The sequence below is a fragment of the Blennius ocellaris genome (assembly GCF_963422515.1).
Source record: "Blennius ocellaris genome assembly, chromosome: 3".
Lineage (NCBI taxonomy): Eukaryota > Metazoa > Chordata > Actinopteri > Blenniiformes > Blenniidae > Blennius > Blennius ocellaris.
In genome coordinates this window covers 23283820-23297034 of record NC_137652.1, presented here as the reverse complement: position 1 = coordinate 23297034, position 13215 = coordinate 23283820, and the positions used below count along the sequence as shown (strand labels likewise).

Genomic DNA, 13215 nt, shown 5'->3' with positions numbered 1-13215 from the left:
CGGCCATGACCCATAGTTCATGACCATAGGTGAGGGTAGGAACGAAGATCGACCGGTAAATCGAGAGCTTCGCTTTTTGGCTCAGCTCCTTCTTCACCACGACGGACCGATACAACGAGTGGGGGAAAGATGGAGCGTGAGATCGACAAACATGAATGTGTAAAGACTATACTTTTCTTCAATGGCACTACAGGCAACACAGTCAAAAGTTCAATATAGAACTCTTGGAAAATGGTATCTTTTATTTTTTTCATTTCAAACAATTTAAATACAGTCTTTGCTTACAGAATAGTTAAAGCAAAGTATGAGATGAACATCACCAGTAGAAAGTTTGTCACCAAGACAGACGCACTGTTTTTTAAATAATGTCCTGAACCACTGCTCGATTCATGTCAAGCCCCTTAAGGCCTCAATGCAAATGCCGAGACCAAGAGGCAAAGCCACAGCGGCAGCGACAGTGTGAGGGCTGGCGGCCCACCCGAATATGCAATGGAATGATGGCACTTTCCCACATTGCCAACATGATCTGTGGCGATGAACTCAACGACCTGCGAGCAGCAGGAAGCGTTGTAGTTGGCCTGAACGATGGTCACATTCAGCGGCGAATGTGTGAAGACTCCATTGCCTTGATGCAGATACAGGCTCTCGATCCCGGTGCCATTTCCGTCGGTGAGGCTGGCGGAGAGCTGCCAGTGGAAATCTTTGCACTGAGTTACGTCTTCAGGACAGTCATCGGCGTGCACGCTGACCAAGTGGCACCGCGGCTGAATGAAATCCGTAATCTGGACCGACCACAGAGAAATACACATGTCAAGATTGCAATTAAATTCGTGGGACTGTTTCATAGTTCGTATACTCTGATTACCTTGGTCATGACAGACAGTCTGAGAACTGCAAAGTTGGAGTCAACACCACTGGATGACATGGCTTCGATGGTCACGGTGACATCAGTGCCTGACTGCGTGTCTTCAGGTGGGCTGATAACCAGCGTACCATTAGCATATTCTCCAGGCGTCAACAAGAGTCTGTTCAGACACAAGAAATATGAAGTTAAAGTGAAGGACAGTTCTTTTGGGATGGATTAAGGTATCGGCCTCAAACTCAGTTGAGGTGGTGTAGTCATCCCATTAGAGGGCTACTTTAATGTTAAAGTAGTAACAAAACAAAATGAAAAAAAAATATTCCTCGAAGTATAGTATTTTACTACAATCATACTAACACAAAATTTAGCTTTTTGTTCATTTTTCAATATCTGATTGAAACCTTTGACTAAACTAAAACAGAAACAACTCCCTTCTGTTCTTGCTGCACTTGTGCTCATTTTATTATATTTGTTGACATGAAAATTGTGGGCTAGAGATACTGTGGTGGAGTTTGAGATCCTTGTTTAAAAGTGTTCCGAGTTGGTTTTGGAAACCTAGGTAGGATATTAAGACGTGTCATGTATACTAACCTTTACTCCAGCTGGTAGGTGGGGCTCGCACGTTATCTTAACACAGATGTAACTTTGACCGAAACGTTCCCAAACCCTCTTGTTCATTCAAAATGATGCAGTGGAAATATTGACAGGAACTAGCAGGTATGGTCATAGTTCTCCCAAAATGCTTATTGTGAACACTCTTCTACAATATTAAATTATTCTTTAATCTTCTAAAGTTTTTAACCAGGTTCTATCATATCTTAAGGAGCTTTTAGTCCCTGTTGTTTTCTTGCTTTTCATGCATTTAAACTGTCTACCACTAGCTTTATGTGTCTCTTGCCTTATCCAAGTGATCTGTACCTTGCTGCAGGATCTCTGATTTTGAAGCTGGATATTTATGATGGTACCTTCCTGCCACCACCAGATCTTGAGAAGCAGACCGACTGACCTCAGGAAAGGCTTGACCTGCACTTTGAAAGCCGCCGTACGTTATCCCCCCTTGCATGACTATGAACTTTCAAAGTGTCCCCTTACTTTTGTGGGTAGGTCATCTTGAAGCTTCTGTCATTTTTTATGCTGATGGTATATGAATCAGCAGAGCCCTGGGTCATCACATTGAAGGGGATCTTGAAGTCCTGTCCAGGTTCCATACTGCTGTCTACAGTCATCTAAAGCAGATCAAGAGAAAACTGATCAAGAAGATGGCTGATATAAACGCAAATATATTTGGGATCTGTCGTGCATTCATCATTCTAGTGGTTTGTGTCATTTGTGAAACGGCAGTTGTGTAAAAGCGACATGACCCACCTGGATGTTCACTTTAGAGACGGACATCTGGGTGGTCGACTGCCTCTGAAATTTGCTGTTTGACAGTTTGTCGGTTCCCTTCACAACGATCACAAACTCTCCCTGAGGGACTTGATCAACCGTCACCAGGATGTCTCCATTGCCAAGGTCAGTCATTTTGCTGTCAGTGATGTTTTCAGGACTAGAAACCAACACCAGGCCAATTTCTCCAATAGTCAGGGATGCGGGGCCTAATCTCCCCATTACTGAGAGCTTCAAGTTAGCTGGCATTCCTGCATTTCCAGAGACAAAAAGAAGGTCAGAAGACAGTAAAAATTTAGTAGCTAATTTATCTACCTTAGTATTGTGGGATTATAATGCCACTTCCAGCTGATCATGAGCAAAGACACATGCCAACATGCCATGACTCCCAGTTCATAGTAGTTTTAATACTACATTGATTTCTGTGTAAACATAAAAAAAAAACAGTTTTCAAAACACTGACATTTACATGGAAACATTCTCTGGAACAAAAATGACAAAAACATTCTGCATTTCAACTTGAATCAATGTCATGTAAATGGAACTTTAGTTTGTCTCTGTGTCTTTGGGGGTTTGTAAGTGTTGTTTTCTGTATTACCCCTGAGGTCCCCTTTAAAACCCTTCATGACTTTTTGACTCACGAGGAGCATTCACATAGTATGGGTTAGATTAACCCTCTGTCATACAATAGCTTGTATGGACACAAGGTCTTTATTGTACCTGCTTGTGGACGCCCGCTCACAACCGCAAATCCCGGATGAGGTCCATCAAACATTTCCACAAAGTCATAGATGAAAGTAACGGTACTCTGGCCTGAAGAAGGACATATTTGCAGTAGTTGTGGTGAGACAACAAGGGAGGTCAATGAACTGATATGATGTGATGAACCAATCTGCAGTATCTGTACCTGTGACTTTGATTGTATATGGTGCGCTGGTGACTATCTTAATGTTCCATTCTCCCGCCTCCTTGTCAGGGTTCACAGTGACTCTCCACAGATTGCCCACAGTCTGAACAGTCGCGAGTTTACCGCTCCCTGGATTCTGATTCTGAGTGACACCTGCAAACGTATAGCCTGTATCATTACTCGTGGAAATATGTTGAAAATCCAGGTCTATGTGGAGGGGGAGTAGTTGTAAATCTATCTGGAAAACGACTCATGTCTGAAGGATGGCTGAACAGAGGTAATTTTTGGTCGAACATCAAATTGTTAAAACATTTAATCACAACAAAATACCGTTCACATGTGAGCCCAACTTTAAACATGTGACTGCTTCACTTTGTTTTGGTTCCCAAAAGACATTTTCTGAGTTGTGTGAAGACCTTTGCCCTGTACTGGGTGCAGTGCATTACCTGATGGGTTGGTCAGGGTGAAAGATAAGGAACGTCCTGTGATGTAGAGAGTGGCGTTATTCAGAGAGTAATCTAACACAAAGGGGAAGGTCTCTGTTGTCCCGGTGGTCCTTGCTCGCTGAAGAACTGTCACCTGTAAAAGTAAAGAAATGACCAAATTAAGATTCTGTTTCTACGACAATGCTTCAAGTAAAAATGCATCGGTTTTGCGCTTTCTTTTCAAAATAGTTTCTACAGCAATGTCTGTTCACAGTTAAACAGTAGAAATTGTTTTCATGAAAACAATGCCATTAGCATGTTGAGCCAAGAATTGGTGCTGCTGTTTTTTGTAATGAAACTGCACAAGTGCGCATGTAGAGAACAATACACCATAAACACTAACAATGTATAGATGGTTTCAGTGGCTCCGAGCACTATTGTGTAAACTGCCCCCTAAAATGCAGTGAATGTTTTGTGTTTTTACTTGAAATCTTTGCCGGGTAAATGAACGCTTCACTTCTTGGGGTTTTTCAGTGATCCAATCTCTGTGGCCTGATAACCATGATTAAGTGTATTTCCAGAGATGCAGAAACTTACCAGTGCTGAGGTTGATGTGTCCAGGATAACGTCTGTGGCCTGAGGAAGGTTGTTCTTGGATACCTGAATAGCCTGACCTCCAGAAGCAAGGGCCAAGTCTTTGTAGTCGTTGAAGCTTCCTACCCTGACGGACCGTCGGCGCCTTCCGCTGCCACCGGTCATGAAGAATGACACCTGGAGAGGGTAATTATTGCTTATGGGGGTGCTTTTGTTATCGCAAACATTCTGCCACATATTCCATGCAAGAGTTTTTAGCATAATTAGAAATGGTAAAAAGCAATAGATAATAAATGCTAATAATCAAAATGTTAATTATAAAAAAGACACAGTAGGACAACAAGCAAATAAGGCTCACAAATGACTGAGCCTTTGGTTGGCTAATGCAGGCCATTTCACCTAAACGTACTGCCACTTCATTATTAGACTCCTCAGATTTGTAAGTGCTTACTGTTGACTTGGTGCTCCGGATGAGCGCAACGATCGTGTCCTTAAGATCGATGTCTTTGGCTGTTGCATCAGTGAAAACATAGATGTGGGATGACGAAGGGGAACCAGTAAGAGCCAGCTAGAAAACAAAGCAGTTGCAATTGAAAATACTTTTTTGTAGGCTTTGGCATAATGACTTTTTTTGCAGTGATTGCAACAATTGAATATTGGTTGCACCATTAAATGCCGTTTTCATCAAGTACCTGAAGCCCCGACAGACACATCTCAGGAGCATCATCACCGCCATTTGCGCTGAGTTTCGAAATTTCAGCTTTCATTTTCTCAGAATCTGCCGTCCTTATCATCGGACCAAAACCTACATAAAAGCACAAAAACGAATCAACTAAATTATCAATTATTCTTATTGTTGTTTCATGTAAAAATTATAAAAGTAAAAGTAATGTCACCTCAGACAGCCAGCAGAGGGAAACGTAACAATCCCAATGTCATTGTAAAGACAATTTTGCGACGTGTGACTGGCAAATCAGCAAGTTACTCAACTTGCCCAAGTTGTGCCTTGCAATTCAGGTTTGCACCACAAGATGTTGTACGGGGTCACTCAAAGAACCGGAGGAATAGGTCACATTTATTACTACTATTATTAGTAGTAGTAGTAGTATTATCATAGGCGTACTCAGAAACCATGAAAATCAGTTGATAATTCACTGAGCTCCCTCATACACTGGACAAATGCATTCGTCATCCAAGATGGCGGCCATGACGATATGCCAGCTTTAATAGGCAGCATCATTCAACAGATGTCTATTTAAAAGCGTCTATGTCCACTTACATTATGATCATTATAACAAATCCCAGGGAAGTAAGCAGTTAAATAGGTAAAAATAAAGTTCATACCAGGGTCATTAAAGGGAACCAGGATGTACTCAGATGGTTCGTCCTGTGTTCCTTTCTTGCTGTCAATAATTTCATAAACGACTGCCCTGGCTTCGTTGATGTCGTCTGCCATACTGCCGGTGGTGTCGATGACGAAGCACACAACCGAAGAGCGAGCGATCCCCATCATTCTGTGGCAAAAAAAGGGCATTAACATTTGTCCTGGTAGAAAACTTTCGGATAGCCCCATTTCGTTGTTTTCCAAATCCAAGGCCATGATACCTCAGAAAGTCGTTGTCCCCTGCAGCGAGGCGGACGTCCTCCAGCAGCTGCAAGCTGGCAGCTGTAGCAATATTCACAGCTTTATTGTGAAAGACTGCGCTGTCTTTTCCAGGCTCATCTTTGTTCAGGCTTGATTTGGGAAGTCTTGTGGTGGTGAGATCAGCTGTGCCGCCGTGGCTACATTTTCCTGGCACGAGAAGAAGAGGTCAAACATGGTTTCCCATTTAGATTTTGAATACGCTGATGATAAATGATGGTGGGACAGTGGTTAGCAATCTCACAGCTTTACTCCCAAACTTCAAGTAGATGTTTTTTTTCATTTTTCAAGTATGTGCCCAGTCAAATAAGAACTATGTCTACACTTGTAGTTTGCCTATAGATGTGAAAATGTTTGTGATTGTATTTTAGTATTTGGGTTGTGTAATTGCCATAAATTGGATTTCACTTATATCGTGCTTTACTTTGTTGATCACATTCACCCATTCAGACATCAATGGAGCAAGACGTCTTGCTCAAAGACACTTTGACATGTGAACAGGGGGAGATGAGGATTCAAACCAGCAGCATTGATTGAAAGACGATCACTCTGCCAACGTAGCCACAGCCGCCCCAGAGAAAAAGACATATATGAGATGGAAGCGTTAAAAGTAACAGGATACCTGCGGGCTTGACAGGAGAGAAGATTCCCATGTACCCTGACGTGAGTTTCTTCTCCAGCAGGATGTTGGGAAGGATTGGATTTATGCACAATCCGGTGCTGCAGTCGACACAAGTTGCAGTATCTACATCTACACAGAGCAACATGAACATAACATCACTGCACTCATATCAAACTCTCCTGCCAACTGTGTGGCAACCCCACCAGCTAATCGCACACAAAAAAAGGGAGGCGTCTCTCTTTCAACTTTGTCCTGTCAACATGCTCTGAGATTTCAGAAAAAAAAAAAAAAAAGATAAGTTCCTGTCAGATGTTGATTTTCTTTGTGAGTGAATTGATTCTCACCTGCCAGGTTTTCCAGAGGAAGGTCCGGGCGCATGAGGTTGATGTATGGCTGTGAGTAACCCAGCTCCACCCAGTTACTGTGGCTGTAGAAATCCTGGCAATTCATGGAGATTTGTGGATTAACGACCAGTTCTTTTCTATCTGATTCGAACGTGACCCATGCCCAGTTGTGCTTCATTCACCTGCAGTGTGTGAAGGACTCTTCCCAGTGTCTCTCTGGCAGCCTTGAAGTTCTCCTTGCGAACGTTTGCCTTGATGGCCACTAGGCCCTCAGTGATCAGGGCCCGTCCTTCATTGAAAGCCTCGTTGTTGAAGTGATGTGGAGGACTAGAAGCACAATGTCACACGTAACACTTTATCAGACGGTCTGGGTCATTATTCATTCAGCTTTTAAAAGGGTACCGCATTTTGTAAAAGTGAAAGTGTTTGAAACGGTAGATATGAGAGTTGTTCTGCTGTACCTGTTTATAAAGTCGCGGTCCACCAGGCCGTTCTGTGTGTAGATTTCTTGAAGAGCTGTGTGAAACTTGGCGCCGGACACCACCCCCGTGGCCAAGGGGCCGAGACAGGCCTGGACCAGCTCCTCAGGAGACGAACCCTGCAGGTCAAACATCAGAGATCGTCTTTCAATCACTCAAAAAAATGGAGATGCTCAGCAGTTGTGTTATCTCATGTCTGAGGCCCGAATGGTTTTATCTTTTTATATTTGAATGTTTGTCTAGTTAAATTATCTGATCTTCTATAAATGTTTCACTTCTATTTAGCAAGAGTTTGGTTTTATTCAATTATATTCACTGACATTTAAGGTTATTTCAGTTTAATCAACATATTGATAACAGTCTATTTCTTTCATGTGTTTTTACATAGGCTAACATCCGTTTATATGATTTGGATTTTACTTGGTTTGATTTTGGCTTTTTTCTAATACATTGTTGACCATTTTATCAACAAATACAGTCTGAGTGATCAGACAGCAGTGTTTGTCTTAACAAACAAATTCTGTCAGTTAAATTATTGACTTGTCGGTCGGTCAGTCGGTCAGTCGGTCAGTTTGGTTTGTTGGTTTCTTGATTGGTCAGTCAGTTTGTTTATTTAAGAATTGGCTGGTTGGTTGGTTGGTTGGTCGGTTAGGGGTGTGGTGGTCGATTCATTGATTGACTGTGAATGTGAACTGTGTTGTCTTGCACTTCAGCCTATCCTCCATCCTACCGTGGGTTTGAACTCGTGACCATTTGCCTCGGCCACCGCCTGACACGCCTCGTTCACTTTCTGCAGCAGCGCCGTTCCAGTAATGGTGACGTGCGACGGCAACCCGCCTCCGATGGGGACAAAAGCCAGGGCGGGGGCCGATAAGGCCACAGTCAGCAGGGCGACACCCAGCAAAGAAATCATGACTGATCTGTGGAGGGAAGCAGGTTTTATTGTTAGTACAGATTAGATAAAGTTAAAAGTGAATTTTCTCTGGCATCTGTTGTTTACTTCTGAGGACCTTTGACTTTTTTTTCCCTACATCTGAAGACAAATATCTGTACTTTCTCCTTTTTTTCATGCTTCAAACTGACTTGTTCATTCTTTCAATGGTTCCAGAGAAAGTTTGAAGCTTGAAACATTCCTCAATGCAAGTTGACAAACTGAACTTATAAAGCATTTATCAAAATCCTGATGACGATGAGAGGATAATATTAGTAATCATGTTTTTGGGAGGCAATTTCTTTTTAATCATTTTTAGTGGTCCTTGAATCCAGAGAAAGTGCTCAGGGTTTGGAGGTTTAGAAAACATTTCTCAGAAACGTATCTAAGTTCCATCTATCGCAATGTAAAGCACAACTAATACTTCATATATATAATTACTATTAGTTGCTCTTGTTAATTTTGAAGAAATATGAAGAATTAAGGAAATTACCAAGTATGGTCCTTTCTGCATCAAACATTTGAAACAGCAATTCAAAGACTTCCTCTTCATGTTATTACAAAATATCAATAAATACATAGTATCTTGATTTTGTACCCAAATAAATGTCGCAACCTGTACTTTCTTTAACTTCAGTAAAAATATTCAATCAGTATTTCTTTCAAATATGTATCTGAAATTGAAGTCTCTAAGGATGGTTTATTATCTTCCCTGAAGAGTATCTTATTCATAATCATCACAGTGAAATCATACACATCAAACACGGTTCACACTTTGACACCTGACATTATCACATACTCGCATTTTTTGCTCATAAACAAATTTTAAAAATTTTGTTTTTTGCATCAAACTCCCAATTTTAATTCTATAATTATATATTTTTTCTTAATGTGAGTCCTGAATTGAGTTTATTTGGTATTTTGTACAAATGCTACTTTTCTTTTGTTGTATGAGTGGCTCGATATGACAAACATATATATAATGTCTCTAAATGACTCTAAAAGTTACTCAGGAGAAGTTGTGAAACACATTCAGCTTAACTGAACCTGAGCGGTTGAAGGGCAGATATACACTCCAACACTTGCACCGATGTGCATGTAGACTTTACTCATCTTGTACATTTTGTTTTCTACTTTATCTGCTGTTCTCACAGAGCCCTCAATGAAACCCTGGAGCCGTGAAAACAATGTGTTAGAGAGCTCATTCCTCAGACAGCAAACAATCTATTTAAGAGATAACAAAGATCTGATATATTATACGCTTAATTGTCATCAGGAAAAATACTATTTAATAATGTTCTCATACCTTGTTGTGTCCCTGTCGTGGTGCCTTCAGGGACCCTGGTTGAGGTGTACAGTGACCTCCCACCCCTCAAACAGTTGTTTATAAAGGAGGGAGGGGACTTATAAAAATGCTCACACACACAACTGTAATCTCATGTTGCTCAAAGGGTTTTCCTTGTGAGAAGATGTATATGACTGTGATCATAAAATCAACAAAAACGGTCACACCCAGAGGAGCATTGACATCTTGCTGGAAAAATATGTAATAAATCAAGGTGGAAATCACAACATTGAGGAAAAAGGGAGTGGTTTCAAGAAAGGTAGGGCAGGTTGATAAATAACTAACAAGTGGATTGAACGAATGGGATTATATAACAGAATAAAAGGAGGACCCACATCAAGCATCTCAGTTTAAAAAAAAAAAAGTGTTATTATTGGTTTGACGTCACGAGAGTTTTCTTTTCTTTACAGTGAAAGTAACTCTTGTAATCCTTCCTAAGGAATTGTTGTTTAAACGTTTTCCTCTTTACAAACACATTGAGGTAAAACATACAATTAACATGCAGTTTAATGAGAAAAAACATATGTTTAATGAAAATACATATATGCAAAATATATCATCTATATCAAAGTATAAACACATCTTTAGAGTTAATCTCACAAGTTTATTTCAGCACGTGTGAAGTTTAGTTCCATTTTCTCTTACCTGTCATTAACACCATTAAAGCAGTAATGTTTTGTTTCAATTATGTAGAAAATTCACAATCCACATGCTGTATATGTGATTAGTGCAAGAACTAACACAGCAGGAGATGCATCTGGTAAAAAGTGGTAAAACAGATCCAACAGACCCGAACCATAGTTTTATTGTCGAGAAGTAGTTTTTCTGCTCAAAAATCCTGATTAAATTATTGGAATCATGTCAATTACTCAGTTGTTTAATATTTTAAGTCTTCATTAAACCAGGTTTTTCATGAAAAACACAAAGTGCAGGTGGTATAGTCCTCACTTTGATTCGAGAAATAAGCCAACTGGGTGCCCTACCTTGAAAAAGGTCTAATATTTATTTTACAATAACCAGGCAACCAGATGAACCTCATCAGCTTGGAATCTATAGGTCCAAAGGACGTTGATGATGACACGAGTACTGAGAGGAGGGTGGGAAAGCTTTTCCAATCTGATGTTATGTAAACACACGTCAGTGTTTTTTTTTGTTTTTTTTTATCGTATTTCTGATGAGATAAGTAAACATCAGGTCCACAACTTATTACCATTGGTTGGTGGATTCGAAAAGGCTGTCAGACTTTTTGTATCGTTGTTAGCTGCAGCGATCCAGACTGGAGGGAAAATGTTCCAAAATTTTGATGAAATCAAGGTTTGAACCTGCAGTCTTTGTTATGTGCATATGCTTAATAATTTTTAACACACATCCTACGTTTTACCAGACATGTGCCAAACTCATGCTTCTGTCTCCAGACTGTTTATTCTTCAAACTCTATCTGAAATGTGTTTTCAGTTGATTTTTCTCCAGAAAATTACTGAAATAATCCATTTGTTTATTTAATTTTTTTTGTATGTCTCACAGTTGTATTCAGACTCTTCTTCAATGGCTTTATAATATGTTTTCCCCTTGCGAGTCTTTCCATGACTTTAATTTACCAGCAGCTTTCTGCTTTTGTCGTTTTCGTCACGTGGAGGAGTTGTGATGAAGGAATGAGTCACACGCTCCACTCACTTCATCCAGGTAGACTTTATTCCATTCTTTCTTCATCATATTTCCTGCAGGAATCAGTTTAATGTTTTACTGTCTCATGAGTGAGTGTTCTTATTAATTTTCATATGATCTGGATGACTGCAAATTGGGGTGAATGATAAATTATGCAGATTAGAATATTTCCACTATTCTCTTTGTACATCCACAGAATCTGGAAACAGACAAACGTGTATTTTTCATGTGCCCACTTCTGTATGTCATATATTTTTGTCTTGCCTTGCATTTGCTCTTGGTCTCAGGAACAACGTTTCAAATGGATTTTTGACTCAGTGTTTTATGTAATGAGCACACACCGCACTACTGATAAGGCACAGGTCACTGAGATGGTTGCCTTCAATAAAGTTATTACCAAGAACATTTATTGTTCATGAATGCACACAGAAAGAAATGGTACATCAAAAAATGTATTGGTAGTATAGTGTCATGGAAGTTTGGTTGCAGATCAGTGATAAAATAGCTGAAGAAATAAAAAAAATATATTATTCATGATACAGAAAATATAGTCAAACTAAATCAGAATAGCTTTTTCATGTAAAGAAAACAGAAAACAAGGAAAAGAAGGAAGTAAAGAGGGTTAAAGAAGAAACATTAAAAAGAAATCAGGGAAAAGGGAAGGAAAGAAGAAAAGAAAAAGAAGAAAAATGGAGAAACAAGGAAAAGGAGAAAATAGAAAAAAGAACAACAAAGAAGGAATGGGAACACTACTTTTTTTAAAAAGAAAACAATTTAAAAAAGGAAAGAAAAGAATTAAAGAAGGAAAAGTGTTTTTCTTTTCAGGAAAGAAAAGAAGGAAAAAGAAGAGGGAAAAAAGAAGAAAAAGAAGGATAAGGGAAAAGGGAAAAGAAAAAAAAAGGAGGACAAGAAGAAAAAAGAAGAGAAAATATGGGGGAAATAAAAAAAATGCTTGCATGTACATGAAGAATGAACACTGTAAACGTTTTAAATGTTAATACTCCCATGACTGTTTTTCCTCATCCTTTCCCCTCTGTGTTTCCATGTGTGCAATGTTGAGCTGCTGTGACGACTGAATTGGGATTAATAAAGATCGATTTCATCTTATCCTACAACTGTTCTATCCATTAAGAAACTTCTGGTGGAAATAAACAGCTAAATAGTTAAAGAGGCTAAAATAGCTGAGATGCACAAAATGCCTAAAGCAGAAGATGCCAAAATCTCAACAACAACAAAAATGGCCACAGGTGCTCATAATGTAATGAAATATATGTGTGCCTGTGTCACTTCATGAATGCAACCTGTTAAGGCGTTTGAGCAGAAGCAAGTCCTTACGTGCGTGCATATGAACGACACTTGACCATGTCGGATCCTCACCATCCTCTCACGGAGGAGGATGTTCTTTATTCTCATGAACGCACAAACTACTGCAGTACTATACAATAAGCAGGCGCCATCTATCACACAGAGAGTAAAAGCGCAGAGGTACACAATTCTTAACACAACCTCAGTTTATGTATGTACAGCGCATTCTTAACAGTGATTCTTATTTTCACTTGTGTGAATTTTCACTTGCTTCTACATCAGTGACTGTCAACTGGTGGGTCACGACCCAGAAGAGGTTCACAACCATGTGGAGGCACTGGTGAAGCAGTTTGAGAAATTCACCAGCAGATGGCAGCAGAGACTTGTCTACGTTTACCATTACCAGCTTTACAGGTTACTTTTACGCTTACGCTTATTGCATTCACATGAAAAAATAAAAATGTACTCTGTTTTTTTGAATTAATGACACAATTATCTCAGAATTATGAGATAAAATACATTATTTTTAAAAAAAAATCGCTCTTCTCTTCTGAATTGATGAGATACTGTTTTCTGAATCTTTTTTAAATGGGCTCTGTTGTTCTGCATTAATGGAATAGTGTGTTATTCCAAGCAAAGTGCTGCTAGACCGTTGTAGGAAACAGCTCTCAAGTTTAGCCCAGCATTATTTCTATTTGGTTTGAGACA

The 13215-nt window shown here is 39.7% G+C and overlaps 1 protein-coding gene across 1 annotated transcript; it reads right to left on the bottom strand.

Moving 5' to 3' along the window:
• Window positions 1-401: 401 nt before the first annotated feature.
• vwa11 (von Willebrand factor A domain containing 11) lies at window positions 402-8174 on the bottom strand (the record flags this gene model as incomplete). The annotated part of the gene is made up of 17 exons (XM_080516134.1): window positions 402-782; window positions 866-1025; window positions 1955-2088; window positions 2228-2499; window positions 2969-3061; window positions 3156-3308; window positions 3602-3734; window positions 4178-4351; window positions 4626-4742; window positions 4867-4979; window positions 5519-5688; window positions 5780-5966; window positions 6439-6567; window positions 6783-6876; window positions 6965-7109; window positions 7244-7380; window positions 7992-8174. 17 exons carry the CDS (start codon window positions 8172-8174, stop codon window positions 402-404), a joined length of 2775 nt encoding a protein of 924 aa, XP_080372260.1.
• Window positions 8175-13215: the final 5041 nt, after the last annotated feature.